The sequence below is a fragment of the Metopolophium dirhodum genome, chromosome 3, assembly GCF_019925205.1.
Source record: "Metopolophium dirhodum isolate CAU chromosome 3, ASM1992520v1, whole genome shotgun sequence".
Classification (NCBI taxonomy): Eukaryota; Metazoa; Arthropoda; class Insecta; order Hemiptera; family Aphididae; genus Metopolophium; species Metopolophium dirhodum.
The window spans coordinates 25,814,930-25,837,144 of record NC_083562.1 but is presented as its reverse complement, the minus strand read 5'-3'; the positions used below and the strand labels follow the sequence as shown (position 1 = coordinate 25,837,144).

At 31.8% G+C, this 22,215-nt stretch overlaps 1 protein-coding gene across 2 annotated transcripts in view; it reads right to left on the bottom strand.

Annotated features, from left to right (window-relative positions):
* LOC132940966 (ecdysone-induced protein 78C-like) overlaps positions 1-22,215 on the bottom strand; it is a 65,990-nt gene that overhangs the window by 10,897 nt on the left and 32,878 nt on the right. For both annotated transcript variants that reach the window (XM_061008792.1, XM_061008791.1), the window contains 2 exons: positions 10,984-11,105; positions 6,449-6,590 (listed from right to left, as the gene is read on the bottom strand). In XM_061008792.1, coding sequence (XP_060864775.1) covers positions 6,449-6,590; positions 10,984-11,105 — 264 coding nt within the window. The remainder of the gene's footprint in view (positions 1-6,448; positions 6,591-10,983; positions 11,106-22,215) is intronic.

Genomic DNA, 22,215 nt, shown 5'->3' with positions numbered 1-22,215 from the left:
ATTTTGTGTTCATTATTTGCAAATCCTAGTCCAAACGTGAACTATATCATCCATACTGAGAAAATCATGATGGCAGACCAATACGATGAAACAATGCAGCAATAATTTAACGTCACCATCATGCATTTATGTCAGCAGCAGACCAACTATACGGATAAGATTAACCCATGATACCAATATACAAGAACGAAGACGTCATCAATTACAAAACGGGCGACTTTTTGGTGGAATTGTTCGGCGCTGCAGTCTCCTGGGCACTCTTCCGATTTAACCGAATGGCTAGTCACATCCCGACGTCCAAGTATTCAGCTACTACCACGTCGCCGGTCATCTATGGTGCGGCCCGTCCACGCGGCAGTTCGGACGATTCGCAGGGCTGCACCAGATATTACCGGCGACGCGGTAGTGGCCAAAGACTTGGATGTTGGGATGCGGCCGAGAAATCGGAAGAGTGCGGAGAAATGAAAGGTCTGATCTGTCAGACATCTATACTGTTCAGACGAAAACGCAGATAACAGGCACGTCTCCATGACGTGGAAGTTGCCATTGCTGTTGTTGCCGATGGGAATACCGGCCAGCAGACTCCCGTCCCTCATTCCTCGGACGAAGAACACCAGACAAGACGGCGGTGACCTGGGGAGGGGTACGTGAAAGAGCACGCACTGTGTCCGGGGTGGTAAGTCACTCTATGCGTTCTCTGCAGGACGTTTGCCGACATGCGACGGTACCAGAGCAATGCGACGATGACTGAGTGCACGAAGGCGACTCGTAACGACGGCGGCGACGGAGATGACAAAGCACGACGGGTGAGCTAGGAGCTATGAACACAAACGTCAGCGTCGTTGGACCCACGGACATATTTTTTAACGTTTCCTTGACGCGGCAACGGATGCAGACGCGCCGGAGTCAGGTTGTCGGGACGAAAACCAGGGAAAGTATCAGGACCGCGATGCGTTGCGGTGCGGATTCTCTCCCTTTTTCGACTCCTCGGCGCGGCAACGGAAGACGCAGACGTGGTAGAGTTGGGGGTGAAAATCACAGAGAGTACTAGGACAACGGTGCGTTGTGATGCGGTTTACCGATTCCACAAGTACCAATGGTTGTCTTCGCTCGCTAAGTGTTTTTGATCACCGTTAACGTCGTCACAACAGTCTCGTCTACAGCACTTGCACGTCGTATTCGCGTACTAGTCGCTCGCTGTCAACCTCCCCGTCGCGGTCAGGTCTTGCCCTCCGTCACGATGGTTGTCATCCATGAGCAAAACCCTGCATCGAATACACTCGTCCGCCCGTGTGACCGGTCGTGAAAACGTATAGAGGTCACCAGTGGACACTTCGCTATCACGTATGACGTACCACTCCTCTATAAGCTGCTTATTGTGTCTTGTCAGGTGTATTTTTTTGTAGGCCATTTTTTGGTCAAAACTTTAAAAATCTTATACGTTTTCATAAATTTGTTTGAAATATTTAACTTTTGTTAATCTATAATACATTTTAAATCGTTCACTAAAACAAGATATTTTTCCCCATCAACCTTAGTAAAATATTGTTCTACGTTTTGAATCTGTGCCACTCGATTTGGTGCTTGGCGAAGCTGTGTAGGTTTGTTTCTGCGCAGGCGTATTAATAATTTCGTCTTCGTGGTCGTGAATTATTTATAATAAAAATGATAATGATTATCATAACAATGCTAATGATAATAACAATATACTAATGAGTAAATGAGTTTTAATAATAAAATGATTTATGATGTACACGGGTATATATGTGTACTAAGGTATACATTAGTCCGTGATAATGTATTATCGTGCAAACCACACTGCATCAGCAATCCTTGGTGAGGAAACAAATTGGAACGAGAGACCTAATAACCTAACGTGTGCATTTTATTTCCTATATCGATCGGTTGGCGCCGCCAGAAGAGTATAACAAATAGTAACTACTAACTGGTAACTAATAACTAATAAGTATACACTATATACCTAAACAGTAGCAGATCGAGAATTTTTTTTTGAGGGGAGTGGGGACATTGTTTTTTTTTAAAGATTTAAATACTTAAAACCGGCCCAACTTATCAACTTAGATGGTAGGCCAATGGAGGCCCTCTGTCCCCCCTTAAATCTGCCACTGTACCTAAATATATAATTATTTACAACGTTCGGTATTATTATAATAGTGGACGCATATACTATATATCCCGATATTCGTACAGCTGAAGATGTAGTTTTGAAAAAAAATTCTTTTGGAACGAACGAATGATGTGATAAAATAATAATAATATGGACAACGAAGGATATTGAATTTCTGTAAAGAGACGTCGATGACGTGTTATATATAGGGGCATGTAGAGTAATATAATATATGTGAACGTTTCTCAATGACAATAGTATACACTATATTTATATATTCTCCGTAAATATATTTTTCTGTGTATATTCTCTTTTGCGATTACTTGTGTGTACACTTTTTCAGAGTTGTCATCGACAGTTGTAGGTATAGGTATAATATAATATTATACACTTTTACTACTCAAACGTGTATATCCGATACGGTTGATTAAACGAAAGACGCAATAATCGCCGAGAATATCGAGATGATGGTGCAGCGCAGTGCAATAGATATACGTCATAATAATATGTTACTGTCGCATGCGTTTGTGTATGTTTTTTTTATGCATTACTGTGAATTTATAATATAGTAGTGGTTTATTTTGTGAAGGGTGGTGTTGTCGTAGGAGTGGACCAAGTAGGTACTTGAAAATATATAATTTATTATACTTACATTTTCAACGCGTACCCTTCATATAGTTTTTCTAAAAGACGAATATAAGTTTTGAATAACGCTTATTTTTAGATTATACCTATGTACGGTTATACATAACTATATGGTTGTTTTCTTTATAGTGTTTTTTCTGAACCTGCATCAGTTTTTATGCACTAACGACCATCGGTTATAATTTATAATTAATAAAAATATCGGATACGATCCATAAAATTTTGATTTTAATAATTATAACATAAAAGTTCAAATTATTGCTGAATTGGTTATTTTCTCGTTAAATATTATATCAATATATTTGCTCATAAAAATATAATTAGGCGCATGCTATCTGCTGGAATACAAAAAATATCAGGGATTTAAGGATTTTTAACGGTTTTACGTATAAAGACGTTATGGTAGATATAGTGATAGTCATATAATGTTTAGTTAGACTTTTATTTTGCTTACTATGTACTATGTAGTATGTTTAATTTATTTCTTTTTAAAATTGGCACCTAAAAATGTCTTCTAATAATTAATATAAATCATAGTATAGGTAGTAAACCTGGGAATTCAATTATAATATTATATTTGAGAGCCAAGGGCATTGTGCATAATATAATAATAATGAACAAAGATGAAATAATCTCTTACAGTTTATGGGTCGACATAAAAATTCATTTTATTTAATAAAAATGACCATCTATTGAATTATCATTCATCTATTTCAAAATATTACATAGAATTATTTTTTCTCGAATTCGGATTTATATTATAAGTTTAAGAGATAAAAAATAAATAATAACATAATATTTCATTATTTATCCAAAAAAATGAGAATAGGGCTTTCAATAGTGAAACAAAGAAAGAAAAGAGCTCTATTCATAATTTATTATATTATTTGATAAAAGAAATGTACGAGGAGTTTATTGTTTTTAATACTACAAGCATATAGTATATATATATTTTTTTTTCCATTATAATATTATTATAATCCTACTAACAATATGTTCACATAATAATAATAAAAACAAATATAATATTACAGTAAAAAAGGGGATTTTTATCACGTGTTCATATTACCCGCGGATACTGGTAATATTACAAAATTGAGAATACCTACTTATAATTGTTAACTGTCATGATTTTAATTATAAAATATGTATATGCGCTAGACTCGAACCGGTCGAATAGTGCAAAAAAACACACACATGTACAATATATATAAGACTATATAACTGTTAGTTTTGTAAAAAGTTGATTCTCCATATAACAACTTATCCAAACGTCATGTGGTTTTTTTAAATTTATAGATCACTTTATGGAAAAGGTCTTACGTAGGTACAGTTTCATTGACCCAACTCCCGTCCCTAGACAATTGAACGACAAAATTGGAATACATTCATGGCGCTATATGTCCGATTCTTACGACTTTAAAAAAAAAAAATGTTTATGGAACCATTTACGCAACTATATTAAAAATCCGTTGTTTGCATTTTTTTGTTTATTTTTTCATGGGCAGAGATATATTTGAACCAATTTTTTTCATGAGGTTAGATATTACACTTAAACCGAAATACGCCAAGTGATGAAATTCCATCCCGTCGTTGGTGGAGGGTTGCCTGGTTGTGCATCTTTTTAATATTTGTATTTTTCCACAAATCCATGTGCCAGATACTATAATATTAATAGTGGTAGCACACGCAGGATTTTTGTTGAGGGGTTACCTATATATGCTAATAATTATTTTCCCGAAATTACATGCTAAAGGTACCGGTACTAGTGGAGGGATACTAGAAATATATTTTTATGAAGGAAGACATATGTGGAGATGTGGTTATGACCCCCCCCCCCCCCCCCACTTCACCATATAAACCATTATCAAGTAAACCGACTTGCTCATGAACTGGTGTACACTCTACCGAAATACCTACACTGAGTGCCGTATTTTATATTTATTAATTTTTCCTAGGGAGGATTCGAATAAAACGCTGATACCAGCTGGTATATTAAATATTAATATATTATATTCAAAATTAATAACTAATAATAAATACGTACAAACAATCTACATATTATACCTACCTATATTTATTATACTTTGTAACTGGAATCACATGAGTATAGGTACATGACATTTGGCATGCATGAATATAATAATATACTATTGCTACTGGCAATAAAAGGTATAGGTACGTGGCCGTAGGTGTTTTCGAGCCGTTTGGACGACCGGTGCAGCGATGTCTAAAATATGTAGATTCGTTTTGAATGTGGACGTTCGGCCACTGAACTCGAATCCGGTGTCAAAAGTGTTTGTAACCAGCCATATAGCCCGCGGGCGTGTTGACTAAGCCGGCATGTATTTAGTGTGTTGGTGTGTGGAGAGGGGAGAGGGGATAGTCTCGCGAGTCCCCTTGATCAAGTGTCACACCCCCAAAATATTTTATAATAAATTATATTATTATTATTTGTTGCGACAGTACCTATGTTTAAGTCTTGCTCGTATCAATTTTATCATGTTTATGATATTATGCGATGTCATATTATTATTGTTATATTATAGATTTGTTCGGTTTTATGATTTAGATTTACTTCGGCCGTAATTAAGTAACCATATAGCTCGATATAGGTATAATAGGCTGGTTGAAAACAAAAATTGTAATATTTTTATATATTCTATCCTTAACACTGGGTAAATATTATTGGACATAATCGGCAACGGGTCTTACTTCTTTCTCATTGAGTGGGTGATTATAATAACATCATTATTATTATTTAAAAACTACAGAGTTAATACGAAATAATAGGAATAATAGTACATTGTATGCTGGACTATATTATGAACAAATAATATCATATGGACTTAATAACATTAATTAATTATGCAATTTTTATAACACGCACGGCTGTTTACAATAGAATATAATATTATATTATGTGATGTACTTAGAAATATGTTTATTGAGTTTTACAACATTGAAACATAAATACAATAGAATATAGAAGTTTAACGCCAACACCAATATTGTTAATAGGTGCAATAGTCAATACTGCCATTATGTGCTAATAATATGTATGGGTGTTGGGTATGGCAAAAAAAGAAAAAAAATATGATTATTGAATTAAAAAAAGTAAGTACATACATTATTTAAAACACTATTTAAATATAAACGCAGACCTTTAATCATATATTATTATTCTGCAACATGCTATGTTGAAATAGTATTGTATAAAAACGAAAAAAATACATTCAAATCATTTGTAAAATAATAGCACATTTTAGTGTATTTTCCACAAGAATAAACCGTTTTCCTTTGTGCTCTTGGCAGATTATTATAAAACGTGCGCTTTTAAAATGATTACTCGATTTACTTTGATAAAAAGAAAATCATAAACATTACTGTACTTATTCAATCCATTAAAACGTTATAGAGCAGATACATTTTTGCTCTTGATAAAAAACCAGTGTTGTATTTAAATATCATAGTTAAAATAAATAGTTTGTTCTTGAAATTTAACGGCGAGTAAGTTCACATATAATACATTCAGCAATTTTTAAATTAGTTTTACAATATTTTTCTAAACGTTTATTTCTCTAATACAACCCTATGCAGTATGCATATTATATTCACCCAGCGTATTAGTTTTTAAGTTGCACGATAACACATTACATAAAAAATTGTACTCACAATCCCTGGACATGCCAACCGTCAGACATTTCTTGAATCGGCAGTACTGACATCGATTTCTGTTTAATCTGATCACCAAACATTTACCGTCCCTCAGACACCGATATTCGATTTGTTTTTGTATACTCCGTCTGAAGAACCCCTGCAACAACAATTTTTCAAATCATATTATTATATTATATAGTAATTATTATATTTGAATTTGTCTCAATGCATCGCGCTTCGTTGAAAAAAATCAGGATCGTTGAGCTATGCAATTTACTGGCGAAATAGTGAAAAGAAAATTTTTCCTTATGTATCGCCGTTATATGAATGTTATAATGACAGAAAAAAAACCCGTCGAAGGTCAAGGAACCGGATAGTCCAACGGTACCGCATTATCCGCCTGTTTACATTTTTTTCCATCTACAACGTCTGATGACTGATATAATAATAATACATAATACATATAGGTACTTGTAAATAAAACGAGAAAATAAACAACAATAAGTATACGTAATTTTAAAATTTTATAATTTCAACCAGATTTATGATCGTTATTGTTTTTTATTACTTTTTTTTTGCTATTGTGCAACGAACGGACACAGTATTTATTACCGTGAAATAATAATTATAATAAAATTTTTCAATCGTGCGTAATAATGGACTGGAAAAAAAAACGAAATGATCCGGGTAATTTCTTTTCTACTTTATAATTTAGTTTTTCCAACACACGTCAGCGTATTTGGTAGATTATTAAGAATAAAAATATATTCATGAAAAATTATATACATAAACATCAAAGCGGAAGGACAACAATATTTGCTTCCACATTAAAACGGTGCATACCTATTTGGCTATAATATTATATAATTACTTATGAGTAATATGTAAAAGTAAATAATATTTATATATTATATGAACGCTGTAGGTACAGTATATTGTATGTCAAAGTCTTTTTCAATATATTAGGCACAGAGTACTACGGACGAATTGTATATAGCGCGTGCGTGTAGACAACGCACTGTCCGAACAGTTCTCATTAATTACTATCGTCCGGCCAAATTAATTAGTCACACTTAATATTGAAACTATACATAATATAACATACTTATATAGTGTACTGTACAGAATTACAGTGTGTCTATGTATATTATAGTTAAGTCCGGTAAGCTGCATAGATAGGTACATAATAATATATAATATCCCCAGAACGTCGTAGAAAAATCTGACATCTGTATGTGCGTATAATAATACAGGTACCTGGTACGTATGGCAAACATAGAACGGTCTGCTTATATAATTATTTCACCCAATCGCCATCAGTCACGATTTTATAATATTGAAATAATATGTTATTCTAATAAGTACATGGTTAGGAGCTCGATATTGGTTTCACAGCTTATCGTTGATTAGCACCCGAATCATTTATTCAGGTCTCAGGTTCCGGGTGTTCGGGTACTGAATGTATTCGGGTGTTCAAACACCGGAACAAAAAATTTAAGCAAACGTTCGGGTTTTAATAACCGTTATTATTCGGGTTAATATTGGTCAACACGGGTGTTCAGTAGTTTAGAAAAAACACAACTTTTGAAGGCTGAGGCCCCAATGAATGTGATACAAAAACATATTATTCTCCCTTAAAATTACTATTAATAGAATATTTAATTTTACAAATACTTTTTTCATAAATAAATAGGCACAATTATAAATGTTATGTTATACTTAACTACTAGGGTTCAGTACTAACATAAAAAAATATATTTAGTTAATTTTGGTATCTACATTTGTATACATATACTTTAATAATCTTTTTATCTTTTATTATGTTATATCTTATTATTTTAAATTATATTATATTATTGTTATCTATACAAATATATTGTGAACTGGACTTTTGTCCGTATTAATAAATAAATAAATAGGTACACTGATTTTTAGAATAGTATAATAAGTACGATTAGGTAGTTGCTTTTATTTTTTGTTAATCGTAACTAATTTTATATTTAAAAATAATATATTTTTTTTAAATTAATTGTTGTCTTTATGCATGTATTTTAATAAATAATTGTTGAAAATTCAAAGTCTTTGATAATATTATTTTTTAAAGTCCGACAAAATGGAATCGAAATTAAATTGTAGAGTTCAACTAGGAACGTCGTGTATGGTTTATAGAAGGTACGTGAGTTTTACTTAAATAAAAAAAATACTTCTGACTATTGGGACGATGTATGGGGATTGGGTATCCATGAAATCAATTTAAACTTGGGGCTCCGTCCGTACTATTTATTAGAATAGAGGGGGTTGGGGATGCTGTCACGAGGCTTACAAAAAAAAGAGAGAGAAACCAGACAGGTTACAGATTACATATTATATACTGAGTGTTGGGTACTCGTATCTGTTATAGCTATTACCTCAACACAAGGTAGTGACTAGTGGTATATAAATATGTTGGTTTTAATTAATTTTTTAATGTGAAATTAAAACTAGTGATAATATCAAAAAAGGTTTTGAGTGGAGCTCTGGAATCTGAAACGCGTTTTATGAAAATATCGCGTATACTAGTATACGTTTAAAAATTAAAACCTTAAACTCATTTTTCCATAAACTAGGTATATATTTACAGGATATCTCATAACGGTTGTTTTGCAAATACCGACCCACCAACTATAAGTTTATAACCACCACCTGCCAAAACTTTAAAACTTGCATAACTATACTTAGATTCTTAATGGAAATGAACAACTTTTAAAAGATTTACATAAATTAGCAATATCAGATTTTTAAGTAACACAAATACAAGCATTTTAATTTTATTATTTTGAGTTTAGGTAAACATAAATATTTTATAAACTATTACAATATAATATGCTCTCTAATCCAGAATTAAATTCGCAAAATCATGTTCAAAAAAGGTGAGTAACTGGGTACTCCTCTACTCTACAATAGGTATCGAGTGGGTCACTGTAACGGATGTGTTAAATTTGAATTCAATGATAAATCATTGCATACGAAAAACGATACTGAGCGAAGATGGTCCGTCACCCTATAATATACTTAGGATAAGTAATAATTATAGAATGTATTTTTATGTATGTATTGCTATTGAAGTAATTTATTTTACTATTATAGTACCTAATACTGCAGTAGGTTGAATTAATTATTTCCGAATACATTGTATTAAAAAATTTCATCATGTATAAATAATAATAATTTACTTAAACATCTTCAAGTACCCTGGAATAATATTTTATATTATAGAAAAATAATCGAAATCGTTATTCTTTGTTTAAATATCTAATAACATCCAAATTTGAATTTAGAATATAGGTATACTTATCTGTAAAAAAAAATGACGTACTTGTTTATTTTACAGATTTATTGGTTCCGAAATAAACTACTTAGAGAAACTTTGTATTATATGTTCAACCTTTAGCAATACAAATAAATAATTTTAGAAATTTTAACTGTGAAATAGTTTGCAAATATTCGTGATTTTGACGAATTTTGTCAAAATTTTAACTTCACATGCTTATTAAAAATAATCGTGTATATTATGTATCATTAACGGCAATTTTAAATTACTATAATAACAACTTATGAGTTATAAGCAACTTTGTATTTTCAATTAACAAGATTTTTGAGCCAGCGTAATATTTTTTATTGAGATTTTTAGTAAAAAACTAAAAAAAATTGAAAATTAAAAATGTCTATAAATAGCACAACAAGAAATAAAAAATATTGAAAATGTTAAAATGTATAGAAAATGATTATATAAAAATTAGGTTAACATGTCAAGTACCTACGGTTTTTGTTTTTAAATTACAACAAATAATCGAAAATTGATTAAAGACAAATCCAATGTCAAAAAATTTGAACTTCAAACGGTCATAAAAAATTAATTTGACGTTCCGGTTAACTTCTTTTTCTTATCGGTATAAAAACGTATGAGGAATCTTGTATTACATTTTTAATTCTTAGGTATGAAAAGAAAAATGTTTATGAGTTAGTTACTAAATAATTTGCAAATAATGTTCGCCAATTTTTGTAAATTTGATGAATTTTGTCAAAATTCTAATAATTTCGCTGAGGATCTAAAATATTAATTAGACTTTTGAGGGAAAGTAGATATTATATTTCATTATTATTTTATGTATGGTAACTGGTAAAGATAAACGTAAATCAAAACTTAGTGTAATTATAATAATATTATATAATATCATGTCGTTTGATTATTATACAAAATACGACTACATTGATATGGTATGAATTTTTTTTCTGTGAGCTGTTATCTCGACATTCACATTGCGTGCAGTCTATTATTCTTGTCTATAACTCCCCATAGAAGATGATGTACAATTATTATAATGTGACTAATATGAGTCTTGTATGTATATATCAAATATTCAATAACGACTAAATAAATAAATAATAATAAAATCACATCCAAAACGCGCGTAATCTCACTAAGTTATACCATCGTATTAAATATTATACTGTAATAAACTTAATATATTTTTATATATTATGCAGCGTTATAGCTGTTTTAGGTATACCTTGCATCCTTCGCACGACGTAACGCCATAATGGTACCCAGACGCTTTGTCGCCGCACACACGACACGGTACGAACGATTTGGCCGGTGTAGTGTTCGAGTCTGCTGCCGCAAAGTGTTGATCTGTAAACAAAACGTATATTGAGTATTGACAGGGATTGAAAATCGCAACAAAATAATATTACTTAAAATTTTATTTAAAAGGTAAACAATTGTTGTTTTTTTTTATTGTTTAATTAATTGTGTCGACATATTCAATGCTTTTACAATGTTAGAATAAAAATATTACAAATAATAGACAGAGAAATATTTTATTTGTTAGTTGTCGGTTGGTCATCGTAGTGTCAAAAAATTTTTTACACTACTTTATTTGAGTTTTGGAATCGTTGACAATGATACTTTTCACTAGTTACTTGTAAAAGATATCGCTTTCGATCTTCGTGTTTTAATAAAATAGATTAGGCATACATAATACACACATTTTATTTTTAGTATCTATACGCGATTAAGGAGCTTTTAAATCGTACCTAAGTATAAGCGTTCATTATATTTTCTGCGCTCAGAGGAAAACGGCAATATCGTTTTGCCAAAAACTACCGACATCGATCCGCCACCCGGCACTGTATATAATATATATACAATTGTATATTGTATATATACGGGGCCTCGGCAGGGAATCCATGAAACTAGGTCACCAGACCTGTCACGCCCTACATTTCATGGCACCCTCACGATATACATGTAGACACTGCAGTGTATACCTATATATATACAACACCAACCCCGTAATATATACATTATATATATTTTTTTTTCACCCGTCGACAATAAATCATGTAGCCATTTCAATCATTACAGAAAAAACAACTCTATGAGTATTTCTTGATTTTTCGTCTATATATACATATTTTATATAATACTGCGTATATTGTAAGTATAAAACGGAAAACGAACCAAAGTAACTTATGCGCAGAGGACTTTGAGTTTTGACTATATGATATCGATCACTCATTATTTGGACGTTGTCATATTTATTAAGAAGACAAATCGTGTATGTGTATTGACTATTGTATATGTATGACTAATAGAATAAATAAAAAAATACTAAAATAAATTTCAGAGAGGATTTATTCACACATATATTATAATATCCGTAAAACATCGGTAATTTAAATGTCTGTAAACATTGGTGATTTAAATATCCTTGCAACCCTCATGAATACTATACTTACTATACTTATTATAGGTACTTATAATATGTACTCGTTCTATGGCTGTATTTGTACTTCACTATGTACTACTATTGAATATTATTTAATGTTGATCAACTCGAATACCATAAATATACAAAGATCATAACAATATTATATTAAGAGGGGTCAACATACGTTTAATATACTTGATCAGTTCATCAAACTGATTTTAACACCAACGCGTGATGGTGTTTAGGTAGGTAGGTACTTAATTAGTTATTATAATCGCAATTGTTATAATATTATACATACATAATATAGACTATGGAGTAGTATATTCGTGAATAAATACATTTTAATAAGATCAGTGAGTAATAATCCGATTGTCCGTCGATTTTTTTATTATAATATGCAAAAGGAAATGAGATGAAAATAAAATGTTCCTAAGTATAATATTATGATAGGTATACAATATATATAATATACATGCCAATCTCATAGGAACGCAAAAATGTAGATTTGTAAACAATTGTTTATTTTTTAGGGATGAAAATCAAATTCATTACAATTTCTTAGCTGTATCCTAGAATGTATAATTATTATTATACGTGGAATGATACAATTACAATATATTACAGTGAATGTCTGACAAATCGCGCATACAATTATACACACCGACGCCAAGAAAAAACGGCTGAGATTCGCGCGGCCAAGAAGTGAACTTTAACAATATCCTGGAGGCCGTGCAATAACAATATACAAGGCGGAAAAAAATATGATCGTTACAAATGTTTCCCATACGTACTTACATCTGTACGCGATATTATTGTAATATGAGAGTGACGCACGTGTTGAGATTTGAATGCCAAGGCGGCGGTGGTGGTGGGTGTATTCCGTCATAATAATAATAATAATAACATGGTAGGTGCACTACAGCACTGATGTGGTGTATAGGTATACACTGGCATGGTATTATAATAGTAACCGGGCGAGGAGTAAAAATATAATAGAAATAATAATATAATATAGAAAAAGAACTATCTGCTGCTGGTCCAGTGAATACGTTTTATACTATATATATATAATATTAGTATAATAGCAGTCGACAGTCGTGTGTATCTGCGCGGTCTACTGCTGTGTCTATATAGAGAACATCACGATTACACGTTATATTATACATTACGATGAAAAACGATTATTATCTTCTCTTTCGTATAATATATATAATATACAGCAGAGAATAGCGAGTGCAGGACACGCAATCGCTGTGTAACAAATTTAAACCAAAAGCGTATTGGTACTTATATATATATTTTAATTTTGACATATGCACAAAAAAAAAACAATTTCAATTTTTACAATTTAACATTCAATTTAGTTGTTCTGTCTATTTTAATATTATAATATGAATTCATGATAAAATGAAAAAAAACCGCTATAGTATTCTCAATAATTATAGGTATAACGAAGGGAGTTGATCTATCCCCCTAAATGTTTGTGAGGTTTTTATGAATTCTACGTAGTATGTAGTTAGTCTTATAGTTTGTATATAGCAATTTTAACATATAATGTAGTAACATCGTGTACGTTTATTGGATAGATAAGTGAGAATATATTGTTATTTAACTTTGACTTCTTATTAGTTATGAACTTATGAATAAAGTATATTTAAATATTTAATACGAGCCTAAATTATTTTCCAACAGTTATTATATATATATATGTATATACAAGTACTTTTCTTGACCGATTCATCATCGCCTGACCAGAATCGCCGAAGTGATGAGTATGAAATTTGGTCAGTAGTTTTGTTTTATGATGTAAAGACCCACTAAGAAAGGGTTTTCCGAAATTTGCATTTAAAGAGCACGGATCTAGAGATTCACAATGGAAATGAAACTATTTTTTATTAAAGTTGACGTTTGTTGTAGATTATAATAGTAATACAAGAAAATAGTATTTTTTTGTACATAAATGGTTACAAGGGCAGATGAGGTAAAATCATAGGTACATCAAATTTTCGTGTTTACATGGCCTCAATTAATGAAACTATATATATTAAAACAAAATGTATGTTTGTAGCTTATATATTCAAAAACTACTCGATTGATGTTGATGAAAATATCTAAGTTTTTGTCTAGAAATATCAGAAAAGCTTGGAGAATAGTTTAAAGTTTAAAATGTTTAAATGTAATGAAGGTAGGTAGTTTAAACTTTAAACTACCTACATTAAAAAAATATACGAAGTACCAAATCCAATTCGCGACTTGCGGTTGCCCATCTAGGTCGAATTATTTCATAAAGCTAGGTACACTGACACCAATTTGCCCGTGAGCTGAGGTACACTTAAACCGAAATACACCTATATAGCGCTGTATTTTAAATTTGCTCATTTTTCCCGGGCAAAGTCGTGTTTTACAGCTGCTATAGTATATATAAATTAAAAGTGAACAATTTAATTTGCAATTTAAAAATTTTATTTATAAACCTAACTTAATTAACCTTACCTCACCATCAAACACCTGCCGGAAAGTAATTTTTCTTTCAAATTCATAACCATTAATCCATAATTATATGTAAGTATAGAGACGTATAGTAAATAAAGTAGCGACCTGCAAGTCTATTTTGGTGTGCATTTTAATTTATAAGCATGCATAAATGTATTGTAAAAATATTCATCTATACCTACTATTATACTGGTATATACACTACTATAATACGTATATACTGTAGTTTTTTTTGCAAATATGTAACACTACAGCAAAAATTATAAATAATATTATGATGCTATGATAGTTCAATGTTAACAGTATATTTATAAATAGAAAAGTAGAAAATATAATCTGCGATTTGAAACAAAAAATAATCTTTTATGAGCAAATGGGGTGGTATAGGAAAACTTGCAGCTTGGATTATGGAGAGAAATTTGTATACGGGCACGATAATATTATAAAAGCGGGATAATCATTACGGGCTCAATTTCCAAACAAGTCGTTAATATATGATAATAATTGTATACAAACAATAAAACAACAAAAATAAAAAAACTTTTTCCGAGCGATATCGCGCATAAACGATTTTGTTCGTACTATGATAAAATTAAAACGACCAGAGAACGAAACGAATTACTTTATAGGTACGGTCGCGCGCGCGTTTAGACGTCAAAATAAAACGTCGTTTATATAATATAATATTATGATGCCGCAGCGGGTAGGTATAACATAGTGTAATGTTTAGGACTCACGCGATCGGTATATACCTAAATACTAGATAGTGTTCGCGGTCCGTACCAAAAAAAAAAGTCAAGTATACTTCTATAAACAAAAAAAATAATGTTTTCCAAAAAAATCACTGCGGCAGTATAATATACTTAGGTACTCTGCGGCCGAGTTGACGGCTGTTTTTTACAGTCTCCAGTATATATGTTTAATACTCGACAGCTATAGGTATTATATTATAGGTGGGCTAGGCTCTACAATATGTATATATTATATTATATATATAGGTACGCGAGCATAACCGGTACTCCGGTCGTATACTCGAATAATATTATATTATCACCTGTACGGCTGTACCGTCGTCGCCTTGTATTACACGCATACTATATCCATGCTGTATACATACCTTATAAATATAATATTATTGGTAATCGACTATACGACCCCACGTCTTATTAATTTTCGTTTACACGCACGCGCTTCTATATGTGATCCCATCGCCGAGTCATTCATATGAGAATATAATACATATTAATATGTTTTATATTATAATAAACTCAGATACCTATATGCTATTGTATCCAGTGGCGTATCGCAGAGTACAACCACTCACCTGAACGTAATTTCAAGCGCCCTGTTTATTGGCTCTTTAGCTTAAAACCCTATCGAATTTGGTCTTTACATGTGACCACTGACCAGTCTTCGATAAATAAGAACCCTTCCACGATTAAAAGATTGTATTTGCTACCGATCACACAGATTTCGAACGGAAAATGCAGCACTCATATAATTTTATATTATGACAAATATTCAGCCAGGTCGATGAATAAAAAAAATTTTGTAATTGTGACGGAAACGATTGATACAATTTTTTGAATTATTATTTTTTCGAATTGAATAGTTTTAATGCGTAAGATGGTGGCCAAATTTCCTGGTACTTAATTTGAATGCAAATTTCAGTTTCTATATATTTATACATGAAAGGGGTTTAAAAATATTCTATCGATATCAATTTGTAATAGGTATGTGAGGTACCTATCAAATTGTATAGGAAAATCATTTTTTACTTCAGAAAAAAACCATTATCTAAACTCTAAACATCTCCGAAAAAGTCGGGAATCATTTCAATCCAGAAGACAATAGAAATCTTATTTAAACACCCATGTCCGACGTTGATCATTGACAGACACCGCCATCGATCATTATGCGACAAGACAAATATTCTCTATGCACGCGCTTATACATATTATTATAATATTATATACACAATAATACCACGCCTTACTCCGTGTAGATATTTTGACTCCGTGTGGACACGCGGTCGGCGGTGGCATGGCGTTTTAACGACGCGATGCCAACGTCGAATTTCATATATGACATTGCTTTCGTTGTCAAAGAAGAAGTAGAAGAAGAAGAAGAATGGAAAAAACATCGCATAAAATCCAAGTATATATTCATCACTAATGGTCGTATACACATTATATGACATAAAATATATATGTCTAAGTTTACTCCTTGTATTTGGACGGTGTATATATATATATACGATATTTGTTTTCATAGAGTCGTTATTTTTTTTTGTTTATATAGATGCCCAGCCCGAGGATTCAGCTATTTTATTATTGTGTCTCCCCTCAGCGTATATATATTTACTTTATTTGTACGACCGCATTGTTCGTTGAAAAGATTCGATAAATATGAATAATATATATAATATATATAGTATATACACAGAGTGGTTGATGATTTCTGAGTTTATTTTTGAAGTGTACCCATAGAAATTGTGGAGTTTTCATAATATTCCTAAATACTTTATAGTATATTTTGAAATAATTAAAAGATCACGAAATATCTTGGACATAAGTCTGAAATATAAAATTAAGTATATGTTATCAAATTCTTAAACATAATACATTTAAAATGGTTATTGAAATTCTACGCTCTTTAATAATTACATAAAGTTAATTATATTTTTAGTTATTCCTGTTCCATTTTTACATATTATAATATATTTAAGTAAATACATTAAAAGGCTGGAAATTATATAAAAATCATGGTGCAATTATTATTATGCGAAGCGCAATAATTATTATTTTTAAGTTGAAAGTCGAATATTAATATTTTTAGGTAATAATTTTGGTCGGACACAATAATATTGATCAATCTAAGAAGTTTCATCTAAAAACGAATGAATTGAAAAAGGTATAGGTGCCTAATATAATATTCATACTGCGTTTAATGAACTAGACTCGAAAATCAAAATATTTTTTTAACGAAATCGTACTGTCCCAAACATTTGAGTTGGAAGTCGGAAGGAATTCTATATAACAATAAACTACGCACGATCCAGATGTCTGAACCGATATCATATGTAGGTACGTCATTTTAGCACACCGAGTTACGCGACCGAGATACGTTGCGTAACCGACTGTTCGTAAAGCGAAAATAATAAAATATAAGTTAAAAAAATAATAAACAATAAATATGTATATAGGTATCATAATATAATATACCTATATATACGTATAGGAAATGTCATAATGTAATGTATAATAATTTAATAAAATACAGCGTCTCCGTAAAACGGAAAATCTCGGAGACACACGAAACATAATAATTGGAATTTGTGTTATTTTTTTCTCTTAAAATACACGGATGACAAAAAAAAGTAAAAAAGTTAAAAAATAAAAAAAAAAAACGAAACACAACAGAACGAAAAAATCAAAAAGAAACAGCGAGACACAACAATATATAAAATGTATAAATGTATATTATTATATTACATTTACGCACACTCGCACATATTATATTATTATACGTACAGCGACGGAGAGTGTGGAGGCAACATACGATAGCAGCAAAGGATTCCGTCGCCGGACAGTTCAATAACCTTGAGTGCTTTCAGAAACACACACACACACACACCCATGTACTATAAACATCTATACGAACGCGAAAGACGGCGTGCGTGTGCATTCGGGCTATGGTACGGTGGTGTGTGCGCGCGCGCGGCATAACCAGTTTGCCAACTCTTTTTTATAATTTTTTTTTTCTCTACCCGCAGCCTCACTTCTCCCGCACACGCGCGCTGCCGGGGCTCGTCCGTACCAAAACTTAAAACACAAAACCAGTTCCGACGACGATAAATAATTATTAATCGCCTCTCTCTCTCGTCCCGTCTCCGTCTCGCCACGCGTTTTTCCGTCCTTCCTGTGCGTACACACACACACACACACACGCGCGCGCGCGCGCTCGGTGGTATTATATATTATTGTACGCTCAGTACACCGTATACACATGCACGTACACGGCTTATGGTACGTATATAGAGGTACACATATTATGTATAGGAAGTTAAACGCACGCACCGCGCGCACTGCTGCAATATAATATGCGTACATGCGGCGAGTATGCAAGACGCGCGCGCGACTGGACCGACGTACGCGTACCTGTGTACCGATATTATTATTATTATAATATAAAAGTATTATCATTGCGGCCGAACGTCCGCCGCCGCCGCATATATAAAGTCCGCGCGATTTTGTATATTCGCGGCACTGTATTTTACTCCGGAGTCACGGCCGTCCACCCATCGAGCAGAGCTGTTACAATAATATTATTATTGTATATGATACTATAATGTGATGAGCAACTCGCATTCTGCAACGATACGACGAAATGTCGGCCGAGTTGCGCCATCTCGAATTTTCATAATGTTCGAAAACTCCGTGATAACCTGCAGATATTTATATTACACATTAATAGTATGGCCACATAGCGTCACTAGAATTGTCTTTATTATCATAACCTATACCGTGTATCAAACCATTTTTTCAGAGGGGATTTCAAAAATATGTATACCCTCCCTTAACGGAACCTCCAAATAGCGGATGTTTTCTTGAGAACCAAACTATCAACCTTCTATAATCTGAACCCTTTTAATAGCGGGCACCTCCCAATTTCGGTATTCAGAGGTTTCACTGTAAACTATATTGTAATTTTAGTCAGCACTAAATTTAAGTTTTGAAATTTGGTTAAAAATATGAAAATAACAACATTCATTAATCATTACGACCATTTATGACGAAATATTTATGTTGGCGGAATGGCGTCAAATTTTTTTCTAATAATTTGTAACATTTTGAGGGAAATTTATCTCCACTCCCTCTTTACAGATATGACCTTAATTACAATTCATAATAATATGTTATACGTAAATAATATGTATTATTTATAAAGGTATACCAACAAAAATGTTAACTATTAAATTGTTATATTATTTCTCTGCGATACTCATAATATGGATGTGTGGTTTTATTATCTCACATCACTCCTATCAAGTAACATACTAATATGACCATTTCAGGGTGGGGCTTGAATAAATTTTGAAATTTTGAAACATAAAATACAAGTTTTAAAGTTCGTAAAAAAAGTTAACGAACATCCGCTATTCAAACGTCATTATAAAATATACTGTGTGTATTATGTATTACGTATTACATTTTTGAATTTATAATAAGTTAACTAAGGAAACAAAGTAAAATAATGCATGATTTTACACCAACCAACACCCGATAACTCTAAACTTCGACAACTAGATGTTTTGTGGATCACATTCCGGAGATCCTGCAAGATGTAAAATAATTTTATTGTCACAAATCTATATAATATATATATATATTATATTTTATACAATAATGTTATAAAGCTGAAGAAGAGTTAGTAGGTATATTATGTTTTAACGTGCTAATCTCAGGAACTATGGGCCGATTTCAATAAAAGTTATATCAATAGATTCCTTGAGATTCGTTTAGTGTTTTTAGTTTCTTTTGTCAACCCCTATAGGTTGCTATCAGGTTTACACATTAATTTAGTTTTGGATATAGAGTTAGCATTGATTACAGACAAAAAATATTATTTTTATTTTTAGACTAGCCGATTCGCCAAGCACTCCTGCGGTATTATTTTTCATATTGAAAAAAATTATATTTAACTTATTGTTTGTTACTCAAATGTACAGCAAAAGGCAATGCCTTTATATTTGCGGAGTTTATAGACTCAAAAACTACTCAACCAATGTTGACGAAAGTTTCAGAGATTGTTCTAAGAGATATCGGAAAAGTTTAGAAAGTAGTTTAAACCAAGTTAAAAATATTCTAACTACCAAGTGCTATATCCAATGCCCCAAAGGTGGATTGCACAACTCGGTCGAATTAGTTCACATAGCGATAGGTACACTGATGCCGATTTTTCCGAGAAATGAGGTACACCACAAACGAGATACATCGATATATAGAGGTGTATTCTGTGTTTCTCCATTTTTTCCCCGGGCGTAGTTAGGTTAAACCCTTAGTATATATTATATACTACGTGGCACATGCATTATATAACACGACCGCCGTGGAAATACACGCAATGGGTAAATTTACGGTTACTACAGTATTCAAAGGTGACCTGAAACTGCAGTTGGTAGATAATGGTATTATGGATTTGAAGCGAATTATTATTTTTGCACATTATTGCAGTCATTAAGCAGTACTTCACTTTTAAAAAATCTTAAAGACGTTCAGAATTATTATATTTTGAAAGATATACATAGGTATTTAAAAAAATCTTGTGATCATCCGGTAGTTTAATATACACGAAACAAAATAAATCGGAGTCGCGTCCGATCGATAAAAACTGGTAAAATTGTTTAAATCCCGCTGGGTTTCGTTATTCGTCCGATTGGCCTAAAAACGGGACTGCAGCAGTTCGGTGGGTCACAATATTATGTTAAAGTAATATATTGGCTATAAGTTTTCCGTGATATCGCGCAGCCCGTTTATTTCCTTCGAGTAATAAGGTTACAGTTAAAAAATGTTTCTGTGACCCGTACGGTAAATTGTGTGGTCCGCCGTGATTTACGATATTTCTATTTGAAATCTTTGGTAGTTATGATATAGTAATTTTTCGTAAAATGAAACGTTTATTATAAAATTATAAAATTACCAATACGTATTATACACTTATATTTGTAATTATGAAATAATTATTATTTTATACACCAGCGTCTACGACCTGCGAGACAACAATCTATATGTATTATTATATCATATATACCTGCATATTATTATTTTATACTGATGTCTGATTTCAATTAAATTGTGTTTGTAAAAGTCGAACTGATACAGTTAGTATAAGTTACAATGCAAAATTATTTAAATATTTTTTTATTATTACTTATTCTTCAAGAAAATAATGTGCCCCACTCAACTTGTGCGGCCCAAACATAATACTATAAGCTATATTATTTTTGAGATGCGAGAAAAATGTTAAGGTAAAATATTCACCTAATGCACATTCGGAATGAAATACCTAAAGCTCAGATGGCTGACGGCGTGGAGGAAGTTAAGTAGAAAAAATACACAACCGGCGCGTTTCCCTTTCTCGGAAAGAAAGTAACTAGAATACTATGCGCAGACTACATACGCTCTTGAATTATACTTTATAGTACTCTATATAGTGTGTACACTATACGTATCATGTACATATTTAATATAAGTGGTAAAAGTAGTAAAAAAGACACTCTTTTAGCTATTATTATGTCGACTGCAGACGACCCGAAAAACGAAAAGTGTTTTTATTAATCGTGTAAGTGTTAAATCTCTTCTAATAGAGTTTTCACTATTTTAATGATTGGGATTTAAACGACATTGAAAACGCGTTGATTTATCCACTAAAATCATATCACAATATTATGTTAGTTATTTACTTATAAACTGTTCACAGTTAAAATTTCATTAATTTTAGTAACTTAACGCCAAAGCTACTAAGTACTAA